At 37.2% G+C, this 27,065-nt stretch overlaps 1 protein-coding gene across 1 annotated transcript in view; it reads left to right on the top strand.

The window, feature by feature from the left end:
- Positions 1-1,207: 1,207 nt before the first annotated feature.
- Positions 1,208-27,065, top strand: part of LOC138803636 (lamin tail domain-containing protein 1-like) — a 75,257-nt gene continuing 49,399 nt past the window's right edge. The window contains exons 1-4 of the mRNA XM_069987677.1: positions 1,208-1,350; positions 1,426-1,545; positions 17,389-17,627; positions 26,403-26,571. Of these exons, the coding sequence (XP_069843778.1) occupies positions 1,466-1,545; positions 17,389-17,627; positions 26,403-26,571 (488 nt within the window). The 5' untranslated portion in view covers positions 1,208-1,350; positions 1,426-1,465. The remainder of the gene's footprint in view (positions 1,351-1,425; positions 1,546-17,388; positions 17,628-26,402; positions 26,572-27,065) is intronic.

Raw genomic sequence — 27,065 nt, forward strand, 5'->3', positions numbered from 1 at the left:
TTGCAACAATGAGATGTACAAGTCGTTAGGTGGAAAAACGAACTTTACAATTTTGGTGTGGGGGGGGCGGGATTTGGTAGGGGTGGAGGGAAAGATGGGAAAGGATGGGAAGGGGAAACAAAGGAGGTGGCTACAATGCTTGATAAGAAATGTACTCATTATCTTACCCATTTAATTGTAACCCCTCTGTACAGTATTTTTACAATAAAAAAATTCTTGGCCATAGTGTATGTAATTAATTTTATTTCATCTCTGATATAGAGCAAAATGGTCATATGTATACTTCCTTCTATCTTGTCCTTTTTGGTGGTATTCTTCTTATATTTTATTTTCCTTACTAAAAGAGTCCCCTAATTCATTATCATCATATCTAAATATTGTTTGTTGTTTCAACATTGAAGCCAATTTCAAATCTAATATATAAGTCATATTTTCATTATTACTTAAATCAAGAATACTTATAATCCTAAAATCAGTCTCTGGTATTTACAAGTCTCATTAATCTTTGTTGAAGAAATGTACACATTAGTCATAAACATTAATAAGTGGTATTACTGTGTGGAGTCATGTAATTCCATACCTGTGTTTTCATTCTCACCTTATCTTGAAATATCAGATGTAGGACTTAAACACATGGTAGAATCCGAATTCAGTGATTTCTTATCAATCCAGCAGATAGTATAACAAAGGAAAAATTGTTTCCTGCATCTGATTTTTGTTTGACTTCTGGGATTACTTCAAATAAAATGTACTCTAATCTTGCTGCTATAGGATGGTATAAGAGAAATGGGCAGAAGAAGGAAAGAGGGAAAAGAAGTCTAGGGAAGAGAAGAGGCAGGAATGGGAGTGGAAAATGTAAGAGAGAGAAGAGGATATTAAAGTCATGAGATTGGAAAGAAGAAAGAAGAAAGGGAGGAAAAAAGACTAACCAGGATAAAGTCCCACAATTTTAATATACTGATGACACTCAAAAAAAATCATTAAACATTTAGTTGTCAAAACATCTCTGATGAGAGGCACAATTCTCCTAAAAGAAAGATGTGTGGAGCCATATAAGAATCAAAGCAGGTGCAGCATTCACATAAAAACTGTTCTGAGACAAGAACTCTGTAACTATGGAGATATTACCTCACGGTGTTCTAAGAAGGTATCATGGGAAGGGGTGAATGCTGATGTCATAACGGTTACTGCCTTCTCTCAACTATCTTCAGCAACCACTATATACCTTCACTATGGTGTTCTCATCTCAAAAAATATATTTGCTATGTTAGTCCCTACTAATGTTTTTCTGATACAAGTATGGTAAAGAAATCATTGCATCTAGTAAATTGATGATAGCTGAAGTAACAGGTGAGACGATTTTATTAAACTATTCTACCAGAAACTACACTGTAGACATTATTCAATATGATAATCTCTTTACAGAACATAGCAGAACAAAAATATTACATCTCCTCTAGCCAAGATGAAAGACATGGAAGAACCTTTGGGAACATTAGAAAATGAAGCAAACAGTCAGGAAGATAAAGGAGAAGAAAAAGAACTGTAAGAATGGCATGAATGGACATGGTAGAGTCTGAGCTTGGTCGGATGATGGTGGAGTGCTTTACCTATTTATTCATAAGTATCCCCTGAAATAGTTAAAGATAGCCCAGATCCAACAACTTTTCTAAAACAGTGAAATTATTTTGGTTATAAGGAACCAGGCACTGTAAGAGGTAAAAATTCATCTACAACCATCACCTCGATATCACATTATAAAGGGAAAGCAAAAGACTAGAAGCACCTTAGAATGTTAAACTAATCTGAGGACAAAAACCATACTCATTGAAATTAGATTTTGGAAATGTTGATAAATATATTGTTTGAAATTACAACTTATTTGTATTCTTAATGAAAATCATTCTATCAACTGAGACATTATCATTGGTTCTCTTATACCTACTTAGGAATGAAGTTTGCAGGCCAGGTGCTAGTAAATTACACCTGTAATCCTAGTTACACAGGAGGGTGAGAGCTGAACACAAAGGTCTGGGACATGTTGAGGAAGGAAAGTCCACAAAACTCTTTAACCACCAAAAACACAGGAATGGAGTTGTGGCCCAAGTCATAGAGCTCCAGAAGCATGAGCAAAAATGATAATGGACAACACTCACATGTTAGTTTCAAACACTTGTACTGGTACCATAAAATAAATATTGCTATTGAGTATACAGAATGTAATGTTTGTATTCCATTGAACATATGTGGTCTCATATGCACTAATAACACTAAATCATTCATTTTTTCTTGTTTTAATTTTTTTGGGGGTCCCGTCGTGGGGCCTGAACTCTGGGCCTGGGTGCTGTCCCTCAGCTCTTCAGCTCAAGGCTAGCGCTCTACCACTTGAGCCACAGCGCCTCTTCCAGCTTTTTTCTTTTTGCTTATGTGGTGCTGAGGAATTGAACCCAGGGCCTCAGGCATGCAAGGCAAGCCCTCTACCACTGAGCCACCTTCCCAGCACCCTTGTTTTAATTTTTTTATTGTCAAAGTGATGTATAGAGGGGTTGAAGTTACATAAATAAGTACATTTCTTGTAAAACTTGATACCCTTTCCCTCATTTTTCTCTACTTTTTCTTCTGTCCACCCAACACCCCCAATGGGGTATTGTCTTGTGTATATAGCCATTGAATTGGTCCTCCCTTGTCTTTTTTCTCAACATTCTGTTGTTCCTCCTCTCTTCCCTAATTCAAATAAATGTATATACAATACCAGGGTACCAAAATCAAATACAGTGACAACAGGGAATATACCATTCGGAAGAACATACACAAGGAAAAGAAAATCACATAATACATTAAAAGCAACAACAACAAAGAAAAACCTCTTGTGTCCCTATCTTGGAATTCATTTCATTTAGCATCATTTTCTATGGTCATATGTACATAGCTATTGAATTATACTGCTCATCTGCTAAGATTATCCTAGATGTATACGAATTATTAAATAAAGGGAAACCATGGGAACTATATTTCTTTGCATCTGGTTTACTTCACTTAATATGATTTTTTCTGAGTCTTTTCATTTCCTTACAATTGTGGCAGTACCATTGTTTCCAATGAAAGCATAAAATTATTCCATTATGTGTGTGTGTGTGTGTGTGTGTGTGTGTGTGTGTGTTTATATATATATTTCCATTTCCTAACAAATGAGGCAGTGTCATTCCTTCTGGTGGAAGAATAGAATTCCATTACATATATATATATATATATATATATATATATATATATATATATATGATTTTCTTGATCCATTCATCTACTGGAGATCTGGGTTGGTTCCATATCTCAACTATAGTGCATAGTGCTGCAATAAACATAATTGTGCTGGTAGCTTAGTATGGCCTTGTTTGTGATCATTTGGGTAAATGCTCAAAAGTGTGATTGCTTGGTCATGGGGGAGCTCTATGGGGAGTCTTTTGAGAAATCTCCATACTGCTTTCCAGAGTGGTTGAACAAGTTTACATTCCCACCAACAGGGTGGATTCCCTTTTGTCCACATGCTCTCAAGGATCTGTTGCTAATACATTTCTTGATTATAACTATTCTCAATGGGGTGAGGTGGAAACTCATTGTTGCTCGGATTTGCATTTCTTTTATGACCAGGGAAGTTGAACATTTAATGTATCTATAAGTCTCTAGCCCACTTATTAATGGGTTGGTTTTTTTCTTTGAGGATTCGTTTTTGTTGAATTTAATTTGGGGGTTCTAATTATATTTTAGATGTGATGCCCTGCTCTGTTGTTTAGGTATTGAAGATCTTCTCCCAATCTGTGGGCTTTCTATTGATCTTCCTAGCTATTTCCTTTGCTATGCAGAAGCTCTGCAGTTTCATGCAATTACATTTTTCCAAACCTTCTTCGATTTGTTGTGTTTCTGGGTCTTTATTAAGCAAATTTCACCCTGTGCCACAGAGTCCTACAGGTTTTTCTATTCCTTCTTCTAATGTTTTTCAGGTGTCTGCTTTTACTTCACGATCTTTGATCCATTTGGAGTTTTTCCATATAGATTTTTATAAATATAAGGTTTTTTTTTACTTTTCAAAGTTTTGTAAGTTTAGATTTTTAAAAAATCTCCTGCAGCTGAGAAAGCTGCCTATGCTGCAGAGGGGTGAAGCCAACTCTGTCTGGTTCACCCAATGAAGAAAGTCTCCCCACCCTGGGCAGAGCCTCCACCGCCTGGGAAAAGCAAGTTTCTTCTGGGTTGACCTGAGTCTCAGTGGTCAGGTTTCCTTGCCCTGTTGAAAAATGGCTCCACAATGTCTAGTTATCTACTAGCTGCTCTATTCTGTCAGTGTTCTGTCCAAATTCTGAACTATGCTCATTCATTTGGTTCTCCAGCCTTGGTTTTTTCACTAGAACACTAAAACTGGTTGATATGTGTGTGTGTATTTATATTTGTATTTATATAATGTTGTACACAAGGGTTACAGTTACATAATAGGGTAATGAGCACATTTTGTAGCCAGCATTGTTACCTCCTCCTCTGTTTTTGCCCTACCATTACTTCCCTCCCCACCTCCCCAACTCCCCCCATCCCCACCTCAACTCATGCCAAAAGGAAGGCATAGCATTCAAAATAATCACTTATTTTCCAAAGATAATCCAATTAGTTGGGTGATGGAAGGTAACACTGGCTACATTACCTATGTCTGTTATTAAAATGTTCAAGATTTCCCCAAATTGTGGTTAGCCATTAGATTTTTCTTTTTGTAAGCAAATGTAGAAAGAGTTTATAATTCCAGAATTGTGTTGTGAGTATAATCCTTCTTGGAAAATACATCATCCTTCCTTTATTTTCATCTCTTTTTCCTAACTACAAATTACATGGTGTACGTTCAATACAATGACTGCATTGCTCTCCCGTCTAACTTACATGCATTTGCTTTCCCCTTTAGCCCCCATGTCTCCATTTCCTGGTATGCATGTTGTTTAAGTATACACTAAATATCCTGATGAGATATGCTTTTGGTGTTATTCCCCAAGTATAACATTTATTAGTCAGTTTGTGTGCAAATGCATGAACCCTTTATTTGTTAACATATCTCATTTTATTTTAGATTCAATTTCCACATTCAAGAAGAATCATATGCTGTTTTCCTCTCAGTCTGCCTTACCTCACTTGACATAAATTATTTTAGGCCTATCTATTTCCCTGCAATTGTCATATTATTCTTTATAGTAGATGAGTCAAATTCCATTGTGTATAGGTATCACATTTTCTTGATCCAGATTTCTGTGGTGCAACATTTTGTCTATTTTCATAATTTGGCTATTGTTAATGCAGATATAGTATTTTTAAATAAACTACACAAATATCAACACCCACTGTTCTTCAGAAAGATTTTTCTTTTCCTTTTTCCTTCTTTTTTTGGTCATGGAGCTTGAGCTCTGGGCCTGGAAACAATACCTCAGCTCTTAAGCCCAAGGCTAACGCTCTACTACTTGAACCACAGAGCCACATTGGCTTTTTCTATTTTTGTGGTGCTGAGGAATTGAACCCAGGGCCTCATGTATGTGAGGCAAGCTCTCTACCACTGAACCACCTTCCCAACTTCTAGCTTTCCTGGAATTAACGTTAATTTGGGAATACTATTATTTTGCTTTAGAAAAAATTAAAACTATCACATTGGTGTCTCACACATATAATCCTAGTTATTCAAGAAGCTGAGGTCTGGAGAACCATGTTTAAAAGTTAATTCATACAGAAAACTTTATGACACTCCATCTCCAAAATAACAGGTCAAAAGCATGAATGGGGGCATAATTGAAGTGCAAACAATAGCATGACAATTAAGCACTAGGCCAAGCCAATTTTAGATGCAGTACCAAAACAGAGAGTGAGAAACAGATACAGAGACAGAGACAAAGAAAGAATAAAGAGGAGTTCTGGGAAGATGGCGGAGGAGAAGCTGGAATCTGAACAAGCTCTCGCATAGAAAGCAGTTTTAGAGTTCCAGTGAACAGTCCTAAGCCAGAGAATCACACCAAGTGTGCCATCACAGGACAGAGACTTAGACAAGAGAGGGGAAGCCAAGGCAAAAAGACACATCTGAGCGCTCAGCGGCAGGGTCGCGGCGGAGAACGCAGCCGTGGCCATAACTGAGCACTCACACAGAGAGTCCAGGACGAAGGAGCCAGACGCAGCTGGCGAGCGGATTCTACTCAACACCAGCAAGAACCGACAAGGAGCAGACATCTTCATCCTGCAGTGTGCAGACCAGAGATGACCCAGGATCCAAGCGTGAGTAGAAGCCCGACGTCCTCACTCCTTCTCAGGGAGCAGAGGAGGGAAGGCCACCCCTCCCCCCCCAGCACCGATGGTCTCCATCTTGGATACCGACAAAGCTCGGAGGAGCTGCTAGCTCCAACTCAGGCCTTGGAATAAAACGAGTCATTTAGCAGGTCACAAGAACTTAACGGCGAAGTGACCTGCCAGACTCAGCTCCATCCAGGGAAAAGTCACCCAGCTCAGACGCCAGCCATTGGAGAGGCTTTCCTCACTGGGTAACCAGAGCCAGAGGCTGCCCCTCCCTCTAGCAGCCTCAACAATCAATTGAAAAACAGAAACCCTGAGAATGGCTCCAGGCTGGGCTCTGTGAGTTTTTTTTTTCACAAAACAGCCCCAGGAAAAAAACTACTGATTGTTGAAAGGCCTCAACTCCACCCAGAACCTAGCCTCACCACTGCATTCCCCTCTTTTGTGATTCTCAAAGCAGATCACCCTCCCAGTAAACTAATCTGGGAGGGGGATCTCAAAATCTTGGGTAAAGCAGAGCATTTTTCTGCCTGTTTGAACAAACTGACTTAAGAAACCAATCAAGCCACAGGACCTCAAGCTGACCAGAGACTTCAACAAGAGGCTGGTTACAGACAAAAGGGAGATACAGGTTTCTTCCCACTCCTCCCCCCCCAAAAAAATCAAAGAACTTTTTTTTTTCTTTCTTCCTTTTCTTTTCTTTTTTTGGTACCTTATATACATATAAATTTTTTTCCTTTTCTAAAAATTTTATTCATCTTTAATTTTTGCCTTTTTTGAAAAAATAATTGTTTTGCAATAACTTTTTTTTCCTCTTATAATTTTTATTTTAGGAATACATGAATGTGCGTTTTCCTTTCTTTTCTTGTCTTCTTTCTCTTTTTCTTTCTTTTTTAACTATCTTTTTGTTTTTTTGTCTAGCTCTACTGAACTTCTGATCTTTTTTCTCCCTTTCTAATCCTTTTTACCTTTTCCTCTCTTTTGATCTTCTGTATGTGACTTAACTCTTGTCCTGCACATCCTCAGATAAACCTGTAGTTAACTAGTAGATCCTATCCCCCATTGTGTACACACTTAATCCACAAATTTATTACTCAATTCAAAACCTCTGAGACTTAAATTCCTTAATAGCAGTACTACCTCTTTATACCTATATAATATTTTAAGCATTTTTTTAAGTTTTTCAATTCTCCTCTATGTCCCTACCCTTCTATTAATATACTCACATTCCTCTCTAAATAGATGGTCTTTTAATCTTCATAATAATATTAATTTTTATGTTTCTATTTTTTTCTGGTCTCTTTTCATTTCCCTTTCCCTTTCTTCTTTTTCTCTCTCTCTCTCCATGCATCCTACCCAACCAATTCCCTGCATTGGGATTAGGACATAGTTAACTCTCCCTGTGCCTACCCACACCAATCTATTCCTATTTTTTACCCACATCTCTCCCTAACCCTAAAAATTCCTGGTTTTCCAAATTCTTCTCTGCGGTTCGAAGCTCATTAACATATAGTTGTTTGATGTTGAATAGATGTATCTGTTGAACTAGATTGTATCTGTAGACTATTGATTGTACAAAAGCAAACTTTGATTGATGGTTGCCTTAAGATAGTGTTCTAGCACAAAACTGGTGCTATTTTCATCTCAAATGAGCAGAGTAAGCTGGAAAAACACAAGAAAAATGGCAAATCCGGATATCTCAATCCCCAATCTTGATAATCAGGGGTCAGAACAGATAATGAATAATCCAGAGGAGAGTTCCGAAATAGCTCTACAAACACTGCTGGCAACCATGATAAATGAGAAGTTTGACAACTTACAAAGGACTCTGTATGAGCGTGAAAGAAGAGAGAGGAGGCATCCCAAAAGCTTATACAGGAATATCATAAGCGTGAGGAAGCTACTCAAAAACTGATACAGGATTTGCGTGAACAACTTGAGAATACAAAAAGAGAAAGGGAGGAATGGCGTGAGCAGGCTGAGAACACTCAAAGAGAACTGCAGGAATCCCATCAACGAGAGGAAAGAGAACTACAGGAATCCCACAAACGGGAGGAAGCTAATCAAAGAGTAATACAGGAATTGAGAGACCAGGAAGAGAATACAAAAAGATCACTAAAGGCATTCATGGAATCCATTAACAAAGAGCTGAAGGAAGTCAGGGAGACCACAAAGGGAATGCTGAATGGAACCCAACAGAAGGAATGGGAGTCCAAAGAAACCATAACTAATCAACTAAGTGATTTGAGAACAAACACTGAACACCAAATTAAGGAAGTAAAGAAATTCATACAAGACCTAAAACAGAGCTTCAACAAAGAACTTGAAGCCATCAGAGCTGACCAATTAGAAGGAAAAGAGATAAAAAACAAAGTAGAGAGTCTTGACAGCAGGTTAGACCATGCAGAAGATCGAATCTCAGGGATTGAAGACAGCCTAGATATTATAGAGAAAGAACATACAAACATCCAAGACAAGTCCAAGAAATATGATAGATCTATCCAACACCTGGAAGACACCATCAGAAGGCCTAATCTAAGGATAATGGGTGTAGAGGAGCACCTAGAAACAGAAGTTAATGGTCTAGGAAATTTGTTTAACAGGATCCTAGCAGAGAACTTCCCAAACATACAAAAAGATAGGCCTATTCAGATACAAGAAGCTTTTAGAACCCCAACTAGACCAGACCAGAATAGGACATCCCACTGTCACATTATAATCCACACAGGATCAACTCAGACCAAGGAAAAGATCCTGAAAGCTGTCAAGGAGAAAAGGGTAATCACCTATAAAGGGAAACCAATTAAAATCACCTCAGATTTCTCAGCAGAGACAATCAAAGCAAGAAGAGCCTGGAATGATGTATGCCATGCCCTAAAAACAACTATCAACCAAGAATACTGTACCCACCTAAATGCTCCTTCATAACTGAAGGCCAAATAAAAACCTTCCATAGCAAAGAAAAATTGAAACAATACATCTCCACCAAACCAGCCCTACAAAAGATTCTTAACAATGTCCTACACATAGAAAACCAACAAGACCGCAACAAAGGCCAAGAAACTGCACCCAAACTGAGAATCCAAGAACCATAGGAAGAACCCAGTTTTTTTAGCCCCCCAAGAAGGTGGAAAACATGGCAGGAACTCCCAAATACCTCTCAGTCCTATCTCTTAACATTAACGAATGAACTCTCCAATTAAGCAACATAGACTGTCTAGTTGGATTAAAAAACAAGACCCTTCTATCTGCTGCCTGCAGGAGTCACATCTTGCCCGTAAAAACAAACACATTTTCAATGTTAAAGGCTGGAACAAAATCTACCAAGTAAACGGCCCCCATAAACAGGCGGGAGTTGCAATCCTAATATCAGATAAGATAGACTTCAAATTAAAATTTGTGAGAAGAGATAAAGAAGGTCACTACATACTAATTAAAGGATCTCTCCTTCAGGAGGATATTACAATTCTAAATATCTATTCGCCAAACAATGGAGCACCCAAATTTATCAAAGAAACACTACTTTCCCTCAAATCCCATACAGATCCAAAGACATTAATTGTTGGGGATTTTAACACACCACTCTCCCACTAGATAGATCAACTCGGCAAAAACTCAACAGAGAAACCGCAGATCTAAACAGCTGCATAGATCAACTAGACTTAACAGACATCTACCGAACATTTCACCCAGCAGCATCAGAATACACGTTTTTCTCAGCAGCACATGGAACGTTTTCCAAAATAGATGACATTTCAGGCCACAAAACAAACTTTTCTAAATTCAGAAACATTGAAATTATACCTTACATCCTCTCTGACCATAAGGGAATAAAATTAGAACTCAACACCAAAAGCCACCAAAGAAAGTCTGGCATCACATGGAGGCTGAACAACACACTGCTGAATCAAGAGTGGGTCATGGAAGAGATTAGAAAGGAAATTCAAATGTTCATGCTATTCAACAAAAATGAACACACAAATTACCAGCTTCTCTGGGACACAGCAAAGGCAGTACTCAGAGGCAAGTTTATAGCTCTGAGCTCCTACATCAACAAATTGGAGAGATCTGAAACTAGCAATTTAATGACACATCTAAACCTCCTTGAAAAAGAGCAGCAAGATAAACCCCAATCCAGTAGACGGAAAGAAATAATCAAAATTAAATCAGAATTAAATGAATTAGAATCCAAAAAAACTACAGAAATTATCAACAAAACAAAGAGTTGGTTCTTCGAAAAACTTAACAAAATTGACAGACCCTTAGCAAATCTTATCAGAAAAAGAAGAGAACACACCCAAATTAAAAAACTCAGAGATGAGAATGGAAACATCACCACGGACACAACCAAGATTCAAAACATTACAAGGGAATATTTCTCAAAACTTTATGCTAATAAGTTTGAGAACTTGACAGAAATGGACCTTTTCCTAGCAAATATTGACATGCCAAAACTAAACCATGATAAGTTAAACTATCTTAACAGGCCCATATCAAGCACTGAAATAGAAACAGCAATAAGAGACCTCCCAGCTAAGAAAAGTCCAGGACCAGATGGCTTTACAGCAGAATTTTACAAGGCCTTCAAAGCAGAGCTCACACCAATACTCCTCCAACTCTTCAATGAAATTGAAAGAGAAAGCTTACTACGGAACACATTCTATGAAGCCATCATAACCCTCATCCCAAAATCAGGCAGGAACTCATCAAAGAAAGAGAACTATAGATCCATTTCTTTGATGAATATTGATGCAAAACTTCTCAACAAAATTTTGGCCAATCGACTTCAACAATTCATCCAAAAATCATACACCACGATCAAACAGGATTCATTTTCAGGGATGCAAAGCTGGTTCAATATACACAAATCAATTAATATTATTCATCACATCAACAGGAGCAAGAATAATAACCACATGGTTATCTCAATAGATGCAGAAAAAGCATTCGACAAGATCCAACACCCTTTCATGATGAAGGTTTTGGAAAAATTAGGAATCCATGGAACATTCCTCAATACAATAAAGGCTGTATATGTCAAACCTACAGCCAGCATTATACTCAATGGTGAAAAACTAAAGCCATTTCCTCTTAACTCAGGAACAAGACAAGGATGCCCACTCTCTCCACTTCTCTTCAATCTAGTATTAGAATGCCTGGCTACAGCAATAAGACAAGATGCAGACATAAAGGGGATCCAAATAGGGAAAGAAGAAATAAAACTCTCCCTCTTTGCAGATGACATGATCTTGTATTTAAAGAATCCCATAGACTCCACTCTCAAATTACTCAAACTGATTCAAAACTTTGGCAAAGTAGCAGGTTATAAAATTAACCCCCAAAAATCAATGGCTTTTCTGTATGCCAACAATGAGAAAAGTGTGGCTGAAATTAGGAAAGCAACTCCATTTGTAATAGCCACACAAAAAAAAATACCTAGGAATTAACTTAACTAAAGAAGTGAAGGGCCTCTATGATCAAAACTTTAAAATCTTAAAAAAGGAAATCAACACAGAACTAAAAAAATAGCAAAACCTCCCATGCTCCTGGATTGGAAAGGTTAACATCGTGAAAATGGCAATACTTCCCAAGGCTATCTACAAATTCAACGCAATACTTATCAAAATTCCAACCTCATTCTTCAAGGAAATAGAAGAGGCAATCCAAAAATTCATATGGAACACTAAAAGACCCCGAATAGCAAAAACGCTCCTCAATGGAAAGAACACTGCTGGAGGAATATCAATACCAAACTTCAAACTCTACTATAAAGCCATAGTAATCAAAACAGCTTGGTATTGGCATAAGAACAGACCTCAGGACCAATGGAATAGAATTGAAAACCCAGAAATGAACCTACACACCTATAGCCATCTAATCTTCGATAAGGGAGCTAAAACAATAGAATGGAAGAAAGACAGCCTCTTCAGTAAATGGTGCTGGCAAAATTGGTTAGATCCTTATATATCACCCTGCACCAGAATCAACTCCAAATGGATCAAAGACCTTGAACTCAAAGCAGACACTCTGAAAACATTACAGGATGGAATAGGAGAAACCTTAGGTCTCCTTGGCTCAGGCCAAAATTTTTTGAATAGAGACCCGAAAACACAATAAATCAAAGAAAGTTTGGACAAATGGGATTGCATAAAGTTGCAGAGCTTCTGCATGGCAAACGACATAGCTAGCAAGATCAATAGAAAGCCCACCGATTGGGAGAAGATGTTACTAGCCATACAACAGACAAGGATCTCATATCTAAAATATACTTGGAACTCAAAAAATCAAACCCCCAACAACAAATCCTCAAAGAAACAACTGCCCAATAAATAAGTGGGTGAAAGACTTAAAGAGAAACTTCTCTGAAGAAGAAAGAAGGATGGCCAATAAACACATGAAGAAATGTTCAACATCCCTAGCCATAAAAGAAATGCAAATCAAAACAACATTGAGATACCACCTCACCCCAGTTAGAACAGCAAAAATCAAGAACTCTAACAACAACAGATGCTGGAGGGGATGTGGACAGAAAGGAACCTTACTTCATTGTTGGTGGGAATGTAAACTTGTTCAACCACTTTGGCAAGCGGTATGGTGATTCCTCAAAAGACTTCACATAGAACTCCCCTATGACCCAGCAATCCCACTTTTGGGCATTTACCCAAATGTTTACAAACAAGACCACACTAAAGCTACCAGCACAACTATGTTTATTGCAGCATTATTTACCATAGCTAAGATATGGAACCAATCCAGATGCCCCTCAGTAGATGAATGGATCAAGAAAATGTGGTATATATACACAATGGAATTCTATGCTGCCATCAGAAAGAATGACATTGGCCCATTTGTGTGGAAATGGAAAAACTTGGAAAAAATTATATTAAGTGAAGTAAGCCAGGCCCAAAGAAACATAGGTCCCATGGTTTCCCTTATTTGCAATATCTAGTATATGTATGAGTCAAGCGGAAAAGGTCAGATAATGTGATGTCAGGAAAATGAACCCTTAGATATGTATTTTAATGTTTTTTTCTTTCATGCATGTGTTTCTAATGCATTTATAAGATTATCTCTTGGTTGCTTTGTATGTCCCTCCCCCACAGTATAACCCCTGCTTTCACTATATTTGATGTCAGTATAACTTGAGGAGGAGATGGGGAAAAACCAGTTGTTTAAAGATACAGGTGGACCTGTTGCAACAATGAGAAGTAGAAGTTGTCAAAACGAGCTTTACAACGTCAGTGCAGGGGGGGGGAGGAGGAAGGAGAAGGATTGGGATTGGGGGGAGGGGGGAGGCTGGGAAGGGATGTGAAGGGTAAACAAAAGGAGGAGGCTGCAATGCTTGGTAAGAAATGTACTCATTATCTTGCCCATGTAGTTGTAACCCGTCTGTACAGTATCTTCACAAGTAAAATAAAAAAATGCAAAATATATAAAAAAAAAAGAAAGAAAGAATAAAAGGAAGTAAAAAAGAAAGGAAGGAGGGAGGAAGAGAAGGAAAAAACTAAGAACTTAGAAAATGAGCATATAGTTGCTACAAAGGCTGAATCCTGTGGATCATAGTTCCAATCCATCATAGACAGGAAAATCTTTGATTCTCTTACCTGCAATTAAAACTAAAAAGCAGGAAGTAAAGGTGTGGCACAAACCTTATCATGCCAAACTTAAGTGGAGAAATCTAAAGGAATGTACCCAAGCTCTAATTTCAAGTCTTGGTAATTGTACATCAAGGAAAAATTAAGTGAATGAGCATATTGAAAAAGATATATCCCAATGCAAATGTGACAGATTTAAAGAATGTTAAAGATAAAATCATTTTCAGTAGTTATCCTTTATTTTTTGTCAGTTATGGGACTTGAACACTGGCCCTGAGTTCTGTCTCTCAGCTCTTCAGCTCAAGACGAACACTCTATCACTTGAGTCACAGCGCCACTTTCAGTTTTCTGGTGGCTTTTTGGCAAAGAGTTTCACGGCTTTTTCTGCCCAGGCTGGCTTTGAACTGCAATCCTCAGAGCTCAGCTCCTTAGTAGCTGGGATCACAGGCGTGAGCCACCCGAATCTGGCTTCAGTACTTATCCTTGATAGTGAGACAAGCATCTCATTGGACCCAATCTTGTTGATTCAACCTCTGGGTTGAATAGAGAGGGAATTCTCATAATTTGACCATCTGCCTCTGTTGTCATATCCTTTGAGTGGCTTCAGGTGTTAGAACTTCTGACAAATATGAGCGTATGGAGGGTCAGCTGAATGGCAAGTGCCCTAGCTTAACTAGGCACTGGGATATGAAATATAATGCTTACCATCATTTAATATTTTTCTTTCAATTTGGATGAGATGGCTCTGGATTCTGAGATGTACATTAAGGAAATTAAAGTGTTCTCCTGATAAAAGTTTCTAATCAAGGAACTCCCACATTGAAGATCAGAATAGTTGAGAACATGTCTTAGCAAACACAGATGGTGAGGATGATAACAACAAAATAGAGAAGTGGGAAGCTCCAAACCCAAATAACCCACAGAAAATCTAACAAGAAAATAAATGTAACTTAAAGACTGGTTGAAATAACTTTTCCTATTGTGCTAATCAGACCTCTGTTCCTGGAATGATTAGCTGAGATAAATGGATTCAAGGAGAAATGACATTTTGGCTTACAATTTCAGAGATGTCAGTCAATAGTCAGCTGTTAGATGAATGAAATAGGATTATGGAGGAAGAGTGTATTGGAGAGAATATTCATCTTATGGGAGCCAGGAATTAAATAGAGGAAAAAGAAAGAGGAGGGTCCAGGTATTACCTCCAAAGTCACGCCCTCAGTGATCTCTTTCACTCAACTAATTATTCTCTTCTGACATTCCACCATATCCCAATAGTCTGCTCAGATTTTGAAGCCACCAACTTATTGAATCATTAAACCCAAGCCTTCATCATCTGATGATCTCTGAAAATGCTTTCAAGGACAACTAAGAGGTGGACAGTGTTACTTACCTAAGATGTCTGCCAATGCAATCAAGTTGATAATCAAGAGTAACAAGCAGGGCTGGGAAGTTGGCTCAGTGGTAGAGTGCTTGTCTCGCATGCATAAGGCCCTGGGTTTGATTCCTCACCGCCACATAAGCAGAAAAAAGTCAGAAAATGGTGCTATGGCTCAAGTGATAGGGTGATAGCTTTGAACTGAAGAGCTGAGGGACAGTGCCCAGGCCGAGTTCAAGCTTCACAATTGACAAAAAAACAAAACAAAACAAAACAAAACAGTAAGCAACATATATGTATATTGGGAAATACTTCAAAATAGATAATTTACAGCATCAAATATCGAACTCCTATAAATAGGATAGCTTTGTCAATGGTTCCCATAAAGGAGATTGTTGAACTGGGTGTATGCCCAGGTCTTCATAGTAATGAATAACCTGTGTTTTCTGCTAAAATAAGCATTAAAGTCCCCGCCTCTCTCTCTCTCTCTCTCTCTCTCTCTCTCTCTCTCTCTCTCTCTCTCTCTCTCTCTCTCTCTCTCTCTCTCTCTCTCTCTCTCTCACAAACACACACACACACACACACACACACACACACACACACACACACACACACACACATACACACACAGACATTGCTTTGAGATTCCTGGGAAAAATATAAATGACTCATAAAATGTGGTCATTAAAACCCCTTCCATGAGAATCAAAGTTCACACACACATACACACACAAATCAACAGTTGTGTAAAGATTATCCATGGGACTAATAATATGGGATCATCAAAAGGCCTTCCATCTTATGAGAGTATTTTTTAACTAATTGTATTGCAGTTACTTGTAATTCAAGTGATTTCATGAGGAATTAAGTGTTTTTATATGTATAAAGAAGAATGATAGAAAAATAATGTCATTGGCAAAATTCAGTTAATTTATTCCCTGAGAAGTCTATTTTTTCAAAATTATGCATTCTTTCTAATATACACTTACACACAGAGATACATACATAGGGACATACATATGTACTAACACACATGCTGTGTGTATTTTCAAGCAGATGTTGAGTATAGAATTGTTGATATTGGAAGATTCATTAAGCAGAGATAGAAACTAAATAATAAATTATAGTGGGCAATGGCACAGAAAAAAAGGAATGATATGTTTTTCATGTTATTGTAAAGAATAAAATTAAGTGGTCAAAGTAGAAAGTGATTTGTGTCAATGTTGCAGTAAAGTTAATATATGTGTTTGTGTATAAAATATATGATATTCTATATAATATATTAAAATATGTATTATATAAGTTATTATATATATTAAATCATTCAGAACAAATTGGTGAAATCTGAGGTTGCTACCATTGACATGATTACTTCATTTTTCTACGTTTATGTGTTTGCAAAACTATCTATATTAAGAACTTGATTTTTTCTTTGGTATGGGGGCTTGTGTTGAGACTTAAATTCAGGAACTGGACATTGTCCTTTTGCATTTTCTCTCAAGGCTACTACTTGAACCCCAACTCAAAATTGCTTTTTGCTGATTAATTACAGATGGAAGATGGCTGGGCATCAGTAGTTGATGCTGGTAATCCTAAATACTCAGGAGACTGAGACCTGGAAAATTGTAGTTTGAAGTTTTTCAGGCAGGAAATCTCATGAAACTCTTCAGTTTAGCACAAAAACAAAACAAGACACACAAAAATGCTGGAAGTAAAGCTGAGACTCAAGTAATAAAATACTTACCTTCAGCAAAATTGCCCAAGAACAGTGGCCATGCCCTGATTGTAAACACCAAAACTGGCACAAAGAAGAGGGTTGAGTGTACATTTTTGTCTGGGTCAGCTTTGGATTGACACCCTGAGATGTCATTTTCCTGAGTACCTGGGATTATAGGTATGAACCACTGGCACCTAGGCAAAATTTTTGTTTTTTTTTAGGTAAAGGAAATAAATAAATACTAACAAACTGATGCCATCATTCTTTATCCAGCTTGTGAAATTAGGATTGTTAAATATTTTGATTTGGGAGAAAGAAGAACCATCAGAAATAAAATAAATATTCCTGTTGTAATCATATCTGTTTTGACTTTCAAATTTTATGTTCATAATTTTTGTCTACAGAACAGAAGACAAACATACTACTTTCCTATCAAGGCAGTCATCCTCACTATATTCTGTCCCAGAATTGTCAGATTCAGATGGTATGAAATTGCTATTATCAGGGTCAATATTCCTTGATAGGATTCGAGGTTACTACCTGTCCTCTTCCCCTCAGAGAAGTGGAATGAGTATATCATCAGAGGAACCAAGGACATCTAAATCTACTGACATGACCTGCTCCAGAGCAGACAAAGATATGGGTAAATATGTAACAAATATTTTAGTCCATTTTTAAAGCATTTCTTTTGTTGTTTTAGAGGTGATATACAGTGGGGTTACCTTTATATATATCAGGTAATAAGTATATTTTCATTCTTTTTGCCTAGTATCATCTCTTTACTCATTCTCTTATTCCCTCCCTCTCATCTCTGCCCATAAGTTGCTTCATTCACTGTCATCAATGTCCAGTGCAGCCAGTAGGCTCCACTGATTAATTTTTAACCTGTTTTCTGATGATGCTGTGCTCTCCCCCAACCTTCCCTAAGATGTGCAAAGGTATACACTATATATGAGGTAAGGAATACAAAGTCTCCTGAAAATGAAAAGGCAAATTAAGAAAAAGTCCCTAGTTTCCTTATCTTTAGAGTTCATTTCAGTGTGTGTATTATTCTATATACATTTGAAGAGGTGCTTGAGTATTAGAACTTGGTGATTATCTCCTAAGACTATCCTCTTTTGTTGTCAATGTATAATTTGTATATAATTTGTATAATTTGTAATATTCTGTTATGTCTTAAATCTGACTTCTGCAAATTGGGGAGAGCATGTGCCATTTTTCTCTCTGATCTTGGCTTACTTCACTCAACAAGAGTTTTTCTAGTTCCATCCACTTCCTTATGAATGGCATTATTTTATCCATTCTATTGGCTGTGTGAAATTCCATTGTATATAGGTACCCCACTTTTTGGATCCATTCATCTATTCTGGGGTAACTGTGTTGTTTCCATATCTTGACTATTGTGAATAGTGTAACAAAGAACATGGCTGTGCAGTTGTCTTTATCATATCCTGGCTCATGATATTTAGGGATAATGCCCAGGAATGGTATGCCTGGGTCGTAGGGTAGGTCTATGTATAATTTTTTGAGGAATTCCAAACTGCTTTCCAGAGTGACTGTATCAGTTTTTATTCCTACCAGCAGTGCAGTAGTTGTCTGAATTCATAATATTGGCCGGTCTAACTCTAGTGAGGAGGTATCTCAGGGTTATTCTGATTTACATTTCCTTTACAGCTAGGGATGATGAACATTTCCTCATGTGTTTCTTTGCCATTCTTACCTCTTCTTCTGAGAAGCCTCTCAGCTCCCATGCCCTTTTAATGATTGCTTTATTAGGTCTGGAAGGGGTTAGTTTCTTCAGCTCCCTGTGTACATTGGATATTAGACCATTGTCTGATATATTGTTGGTGTATTCCCAGTTGTTTGGCTGTCTTTCTAGTTTGGTAGTTATGTCTTTAGCTGTGCAGAAACTTTTTATTTTAATTTAGTCTCATTTGTTGAATCTCTTTCCGATCTGTTCTGCAAATAGAATCTGGGACACTATTCAGGAACTTCTTGCCTGTGCCTATAAGTTCTAATGTCTTTCCTAGTTTGTCTTGCATTAGTTTTGGAGTTTCATGTCTGATGATGAGGTTTTTAATCCATTTTCAGTTTGATATCAGTACATGGTGATTTTCAGTGATCCCTTTGTAGCTGAAAGTAGCTGCCCAGTTTTCCCAATACCAATAGTTGAAGAGGCTGTTTTTATCCACTCTATGTCTTTGGTTCATGTCGAATATCAGATGACCATAAATATTGTGGTTTTCTTTCTGGTCTTCTAGTTTATTACATTGATCTTGGTATATATTGTTGTGTCAATAAAACTTGTTTCTGTTATTATGGCTCTATACTAGAGCTTGAAATCTGGTATTGTAATACCATCTGCATTTCTTATTTTGCCTGGGATTGCTTTATCTATTCTAGGTCTTTTGCTGTTCCATAGGAATTTTTGGACTGTTTTCTCTATTCTAGTATAGAATCTCATTGGGATTTTGACAGGGATTGTAATGACTTTATATATTATTTTTGGCAGGTTAGCCATTTTCATAATATCACTTCTACCTATCTTTGAACATGGAAGGTCTTTCCATTTCTTTGTGACCTCTCTAATTTCTTTCTTTAGATTTTTATAGTTTTCACATTATAGGTCTTTTATATCTTTGTTAAGGTTTATTTCTAGATTTTTTGAGGCTATGGCAAATGATTTCATGATTCTCCTTTCTGTTTGTAATTTGTTGGCATGTAGAAAGGCTGCTGATTTTTGTGTGTTAATTTTGTATCCTGCTACTTGTCCCAAGTTGCTGATTAGTTCTAGGATTTTGGGAATAGACTTTTTTCAGTCCGGCAGGTATAAGATCATGCCATCTACAAATAGGATTAGTTTAATTTCTTTCCCTGCCTTATCTTGCCTTATTACCCTGGCTAATAATTCCAGAATTCTATTGAAGAGGGGTAGAGAGAGTGGGCATACTTACCATGCTACTGATTTTAGGGAAAATGGTTTCACCTTTGCTCCATTTAGTATGATGCTGGCTGTTGGTCTGGCTTATTTGGCTTTTATTATTTTAAAGAATGTTCCTTGTAGTCCTAGTATGAATGGATGTCTTATTTTGTAGGAGGCTTTTTCTACATCTATTGAAATGTTCATGTGGTTCTTAACCTCGGCTCTGTTGACATGGTGAATTACATTTATTGATGTGTATATGTCAAATCAGGCGTGCATCTGTGGAGAAGTCTACTTGATCATAATGTATGATTTTTAAAAATGTGTTTCTTGATTCTGTTGACTAATATTTTTGTGAGAAGGTTTGCATATGTGTTCATCAGAGAATTGATCTGTATTTCTCTTTTTTGTACGATCCTTATCTGGTTTTGGAATGAATGTGATATTGGCTTCATAGAATGAGTTTGGGATACTTCACTCTACTTCTGTTTCACAGAAAAGCTTGAGAAAAACTGTTATTAGTTCCTCTTAAAAGTCTTTTAGAATTCCATGGCCAATCCATCTGGGCCTGGGCTTTTCCTAGTTAGAAGACTTCTGATTACTTACTCCTTCACATTGTATGTTATTGGTGTTAGTTGATTTATATATTCCTGGTTCAGTTCAGGCAGAATCTATGTTTTTAGAAATTCATTCATTATGCTAATTGTTCCTTCTTTAGTGAGAACATATTTTGGAAGTAGTTCTTTATAATCATTTGGATTTCTTGGATGTTTGTGGTATTTTTTCCTGTGACAGCCCTGAGGTGTGTTATGTTTCCAGCCACTTCCTTATTTTCCTGTATTTTTTCTAGCCTCTTGATCTAGTGTTTTTTCTGATGTGTTTCCTTGATTTTGATTGTTTCTTCAGATTGTATTCTCTTCTTTGGTATTCTTTGTCGTGAAAGATTTTAGTTTCACCATCAAATGTAAACTATAGATTCGCTGGGTCTACCAATTTGGACTGGCAGTTGATCTTCAGGACTTGGAAAATAGCATTTCAGGCTTTTCTTGCATTGAGAGTTTGTGTGGAGAGGTCTTCAGTGATTCTGATTTTCTTTCCATTGAAATATAGCTTGCTCTTTGATTCTGCATCATTTAAAATAAATTCCTCGCTATTCAAGTCTAAAGTTTTTTCAGTTCCCAAAGTGTTAATTTAATCTTTTAATGATATGTATACTGTGTCTATATTTGTCTGAATCATTTTTTAAAAAGTATTGAAATTTTTTCTTTGTTCTTTTATAAATTAGTTTTATATCTCGAACTTTACTTCATTGATCAATTTTGTCATCATTTCTTCAGTGGTTCTTTTGTCCTCCATTTCTTCTTCACTCTCACTGGAGTTCTTTACTGGATTGCTGTTGTTTGTATGTTGTATTTACTTTATTCTCTTGGTTGTCCATGAATCTTTTAATTTTTTGTTTTTATTTATGCATTTGGATTCAGGGATTGTCATGACCCTGGCCCAATCTTGGCCTATAAGTGCCCAACACTTGGCAGCCTTTTGTTGGCTTGGGCTTGTTCATGCTGGGTAGGTTAATCCACATTGGTCTCCAACTTGTGCCTTTGTGAGCATGCAGCCCCAGGCTAGTTGAAAGGAGCCCAGTCCACTATGCAGTGGGGTATAGAAAAGTTAGGTTTGGCCCCTGAAATAGAACTTGGCTTCAGAAGGGCTGGGTTCCCCACAGGAGCACAGGATACACTTTGTGCCATGGTCCCTGGTTGATTCTTATCCCACAAGTGGCCAGCACTTGATCTGATATCTTGGCACCTGTGTGAGTGTTTTGGCTCTTGACAGGATGTGCTCCATCAATTTCCAGTAGTCACACACAACTTGCAGTTCTTGACAGGGGCCAGGGGATAGGTGCCAGTGTATGCAACTTGTTTTGCAACTAACAACAGGAAGAGTGCTCTGTCAGTGGCTGGCACATACCTGAAATTCCCGGCCTCCACCAGCCACTGAGCTCTACAACCTTCTTTTATGGAAGGCTAGGAATGGATACTTACTCTGGGATGAAGTGATCCCTGCAGGTATGTGGACTTTAGTTCTCAGACCTGCCTACTCATTCTTCCAATAGTCAGAGCTGTGGGTGACAAAGGGTCATAGTGCTCATCAAATATGAGTTTCTGTGACCTCCCACTGGAAGCCAACAGGTGAAGAAGGGCCTGGCCTCTTTGTCCAATTCAAGTATGGTATTCCTTCTTGGGTGGAATGAGAGGAGTCTGGGTAAAGCTCTGTGGGCCACTGTCAGGGCTGTTCTCTTGTGGGGATGAGAGGTACCAAGCAGGGTACTTACTGATCCTGGAACTCGTTGTGAAATAACTAGAGGTGCTTTTTGGCAGATCTCTGTATATTTGCACTGCAGGTTGCTGGTTGGAGATTGTGTCCCAGCTTGCTGTGTTTTACTGCATTGGTCGTGGGCTGAGTGGTTTGTTTGTGCTGTCCAGGTCCAGTACTGTGGGACTATTTTGCAGCAGAGTGCATGGTGGTCCTGGAGTCCCAGGCAGCTGTGGCCACGTATGTGGCTTAATAATGTATGTCAATAGATGCATACCCTACAGACAGGAGAATTTATTATTGGTTCCCCAACGGTTCATTTCTCAATGGTCTATGCCATTCGTGCTACTAGGTTTATTTAAATGCATGTGTCCAATACATCAGGAACCAAATTTACATGTCTAGGGTTATCTTAATGGCATGCATTTGGAGCTGTAGAATTGCAATGGAATGAAATTTCCTCCATATGTAGTGTGAATGGTCACTTCTTCTGAATGCATACAGAAAGACTGTGCTACAGCTTGAGTTTTTGTGCCTTTAGGAGATCAATGATTGAAATGAGGGATAGACAAACAGATGAGCCATAATTGCACAGGGAAAAGGTGGAAGCAATAAAGAGCACATGAAGAAGAGGAATATGTAAGCAGTCATGTGACTGCTGTCAGCTATACCCCTGGGTCTTTTTGTTCTCCTTTAAGTTGATATGGAATGTTCATGGCTCCAAGAAGCCATCACTGTTCCCAGGAGTGTAAGACCAACACTTTTTCCATTCTCTACAATGTGAAACTTCAGGGGAAATTATTTAGTATCTCTGGATCTCATTTTACTCAACTCCATAGAGGATTAAAATTTCAACTTCATGGCTGGTGCAGTGGTGCATACCTATATTCCAGCTATTGGATATGCAGAGACTGTACCACAGCAGGAGAAAATATATTGAAATCTCATTTTAAAGAACTTGGTGCACAAATACACGATGGTAATCTCAATTACAATGCCAGCACGAGTGTGGTGTATGGTGCATGAATGTCCTAGGAAAAAAATAGAAATCTCTACCAAAATAAAAGTGCTAGATGTTAACTCAAGGTATAGAATGACTACCTATAAGCAGAAAGACCTGACTTCCAACACCAGTAGGACAAAATTAAAAAGTTATCTTCAAAAGGGTAAGGATGAAGTGAGATGTTTGAAAATTGGGTAACATGGAATAAGAACTGAATACAATAGTTGTGATTAGAAGCAAACTTTAAAACACATTTTTAGAAGAGTCTAGATTTTGGTTCTTTATTTCAATTAGCAATCAACTACTATGTTTCAAAATGTTTGGCAGAAATTCTGCCTAACTCTTGTTATGCCTCCATTTCTCAGACATGTTATAGGAGTTTATATTCTTAATGCCAATCATTTATGTTTAATGTAGCTTCTGGAATTTCACCTAGACTGTACACAGAGTTATCTATGATTTTGTTCTGCTCAAATTACAGGTATATTCTCCCTTTTCTTGTTTGAGTGAGAAATTTTAGTTTACTGTAGAAGCTTCCTAAGTCAACATTGATACTTTGGAATAACAGAAGTTCAAGCTTGAAAAACTGAAAACAAAATTGCTGTACACTAATTAGTGATTCAATTCTGTAAGTCAGGCTAATAGGGAGGCTAATATCTGAGAATTGTGGCCAACCTGAGCAGAAAAGACTTTGAGAAATATATCTGTAATATAACCACCAAAAATCCAGAAGTGGATTGGCGATTAGTTGGTAGAGTGCTAGACTTAAGCAAAAAGCCAAATTAAAAGGTGACCCGCCCCTAAAATTCAAACACTAGAACTAGCAGACATTCACACATACACACAAGTACAAATATAAAATCTATGAAGGATTTTTTATGATTTGGCTCTGTATCCCATCAAAACAAATCTTCCATACCTGAAATATATATATGATAAAGCTACCAAGTTAAGGGGATAAACAATACCAAGGCTGCTCTTCTCAAGATGATTTCAGATATAACCATCATGTTTATTGCATTTGCTATAAGATATGAATTTTGATTTAATTTTCTCATTCAGTATCTGTAGATTCTGTTTCTGTGGGTGGATGTCTGGGTCCTTGGAGACCTATGGTCATTACTTCATTGCTATTTATTATTCCACATGAACTAAACTTTGTGAGAAAAATTAATTATTCCTTTCTTTTAGGAATACAAGGTTTTCACCCTCATGGTTGACTGCATGTTAGATGTGACATGTTCCCCTTCCTTCATGAATAAGAGGATTAAGTAATACCCTCCTGGAAATGAGCTAAATATCAGTGCTCCCTAAAAAATATGAGAGGAAGCTTTCTTATGAGTTATGGCGTGAACATTCTTGAGGCACTTAGTTCAAACACAGAGCAAGGAATAATAAAAACAAAGACAAAAACTATTATTTCTTTTTATTTATACTGTTGCCCTTGCTTTGGTATTTTTAATTTATTAAAATCTATAGCACATAATAGATGTTCTTAATCCTCTGATGATTTTTATGAAGTTAATCAAACATTCACCTTGTAATAGCAATTGTAATTTATTGAGTTCAAACTAAATACTAAGTCCACAACTCTGTCATTACTTAATTGTCAGGAAAATTAAATTTTCTAAGGTTCTCACTTGGCTTGATTATGTGTGGTACAACTGCACATCTATCTAAATATAAAATATGAAGTTATTTCAACTACATAATGATTATCCTTTCAATAATGTAGGCATTATTAGATTAAAAAAGCATGGCTTTCCATTCAAAACCATTCAAATCTGTTTTGTATCTAGGTCTTAGCCATAACATTTTCAATTTCAATAATAAAGTTCTTTTTTTACTTTTTTATTTTTTTTATTGTGAGAATACTGTACAGAGGAGTTACAATTACTTGGGCAAGATAATGAATACATTTCTTATCAAGCATTGTTGCCTCCTCATTGTTTCCCCTTCCCACCCCTTCCCATACTCCTCCCCTCCTCCTACCCGATCCTCCCCCCACCCCCCACCAAAGTTGCTAAGTTCGGTTTTTGACATAAAGACTTGTACATCATTGTTGCAATGGATCCACCTGTATCTCTAGTTAAATGATTTGTTTTTTTACATTCCCCTCCACAAATTATACCAATATCAAATACAGTGAAAGTATGGGTTATACTGTGGGAGAGGGACATACAAAGCAACATAGAAATCATCTTATAAATATGATAGAAACAATTGTATGAAAGAAAAAAAAACAAAACAAATTTGAATACTTATCTTGGGGTTCATTCCCATAACATCAGCTTATCTGACCTTTTATACATATACTAGTTATTGCAAATAAGGGACCTATGCAAATGGGACCTATGTTTCTTTGGGCCTGCCTTACTTCACTTTATATAATTTTTTCCTGTATAATAAGAAAAGTTATCTGATAGACAAATTGAAGTCGTATTTTCCCCCAATATTGAAGAATGAACTTAAGGCCTAGGTTCTGTCCCTTAGCTTTTTCAAACCTGGATAGTAGCTATGACTTGAACTACACCTCAACTTCTGGATTTGGGGAATTTAAACGGAGACAAATGTCCTTTAGGATTCCATATCTGAACTGACTTTGAATTTCCATGCTCATATCCCAGATTTCTGAGGAGCTAGAATGAAAGGAATGGGCCACTGATGCTTGAGCAACTGGTGAAAACTTAAAGTCTTTACTTAACTGAAGTACTAACAGGCTATCTGAAGCATCTATCTAGTATCTATCTAGTATCTAAATAAAGTATCAAGGAGTCAAATGTTTAGGTTTTGTGTCATACATGATGAGTGCAGAAAATATAGAACAGACTTTGCATATACCATATCTATGTTTAGCACATGAAAATATTTTACCTACTCAAATCCTCTGCTGAAAGAAATACTTGCATACTCGTATCATCTAACAAAAGTAAGCAATCAGTATGCTGAAGTCCTGGAGAATTGAATTAATATGTAAGAATTAAGTTATTTGATAAATATTTCTTTAAGTAATTTTATAGATATTCCTTTCAATTTTCAATTCTAATTGGGCTTGATGATGACCAATGACCATAAATCTTAAAAGAAATATGGACGAGACAAGGAAGAATGGTAATATCCTTGGGGTCTTTTCCTATACTTTTACTCACCTTTTATCATTTGCATCTCTGTTTAATTAGGAATGAGGAACTACTTATCTCCTGAGACAGATGTGACTGGAGAAGGAGAGGATTATTTCTTATCTTTGTTTGGTGATTCAAAAAAAGTTAGTGCACAGTTTATCCAATGCCAGGATCCTAGCAAACAACTTTCTATGATGCTTGAAGAAGTTGGCAGATCTACATCCAGGTATTTATTTTATTTGAATAATGTAGCAGCCTCTACTGAGTTAAAACCAATTAATAATAGAAAATACAGTTCTATTATTTGGATTCATGACTTCTCAAATGCACTAAGCAATTCATTGGAATGTAAATGGTTTATAAGCAAATAAAATTAAACACTGTAGAAAAACAAATAAAAAATTGGTGCCTGGATACTGGAAGATGCTCTGCACTGATGCCTGGCTTGCTTCTGTAATCCTAGTTATGCAGAAGACTCAGATCTGAGGAGAATTGTTCAAAGCCAACAAGAAAATGACCTTCTTATCTACAATTAACCAATATATCAGAAGTTGAGCTGTGGTTAAAGTTGTATATCACTAGCCTTAATATAAAAAGCTTAGGGGCAGTGGTGCCCATATCCTGAGTTCAAGCCCCAGTACTGCCCCACCAAAGTTACTAGAATAATCGAATGATATACATTCTCTACAAATACAATCAACCCAATTATTCGTGGACCTA

This window comes from Dipodomys merriami, unplaced genomic scaffold (genome assembly GCF_024711535.1).
Source record: "Dipodomys merriami isolate MVZ:Mamm:240054 unplaced genomic scaffold, mDipMer1.0.p SCAF_345, whole genome shotgun sequence".
Classification (NCBI taxonomy): Eukaryota; Metazoa; Chordata; class Mammalia; order Rodentia; family Heteromyidae; genus Dipodomys; species Dipodomys merriami.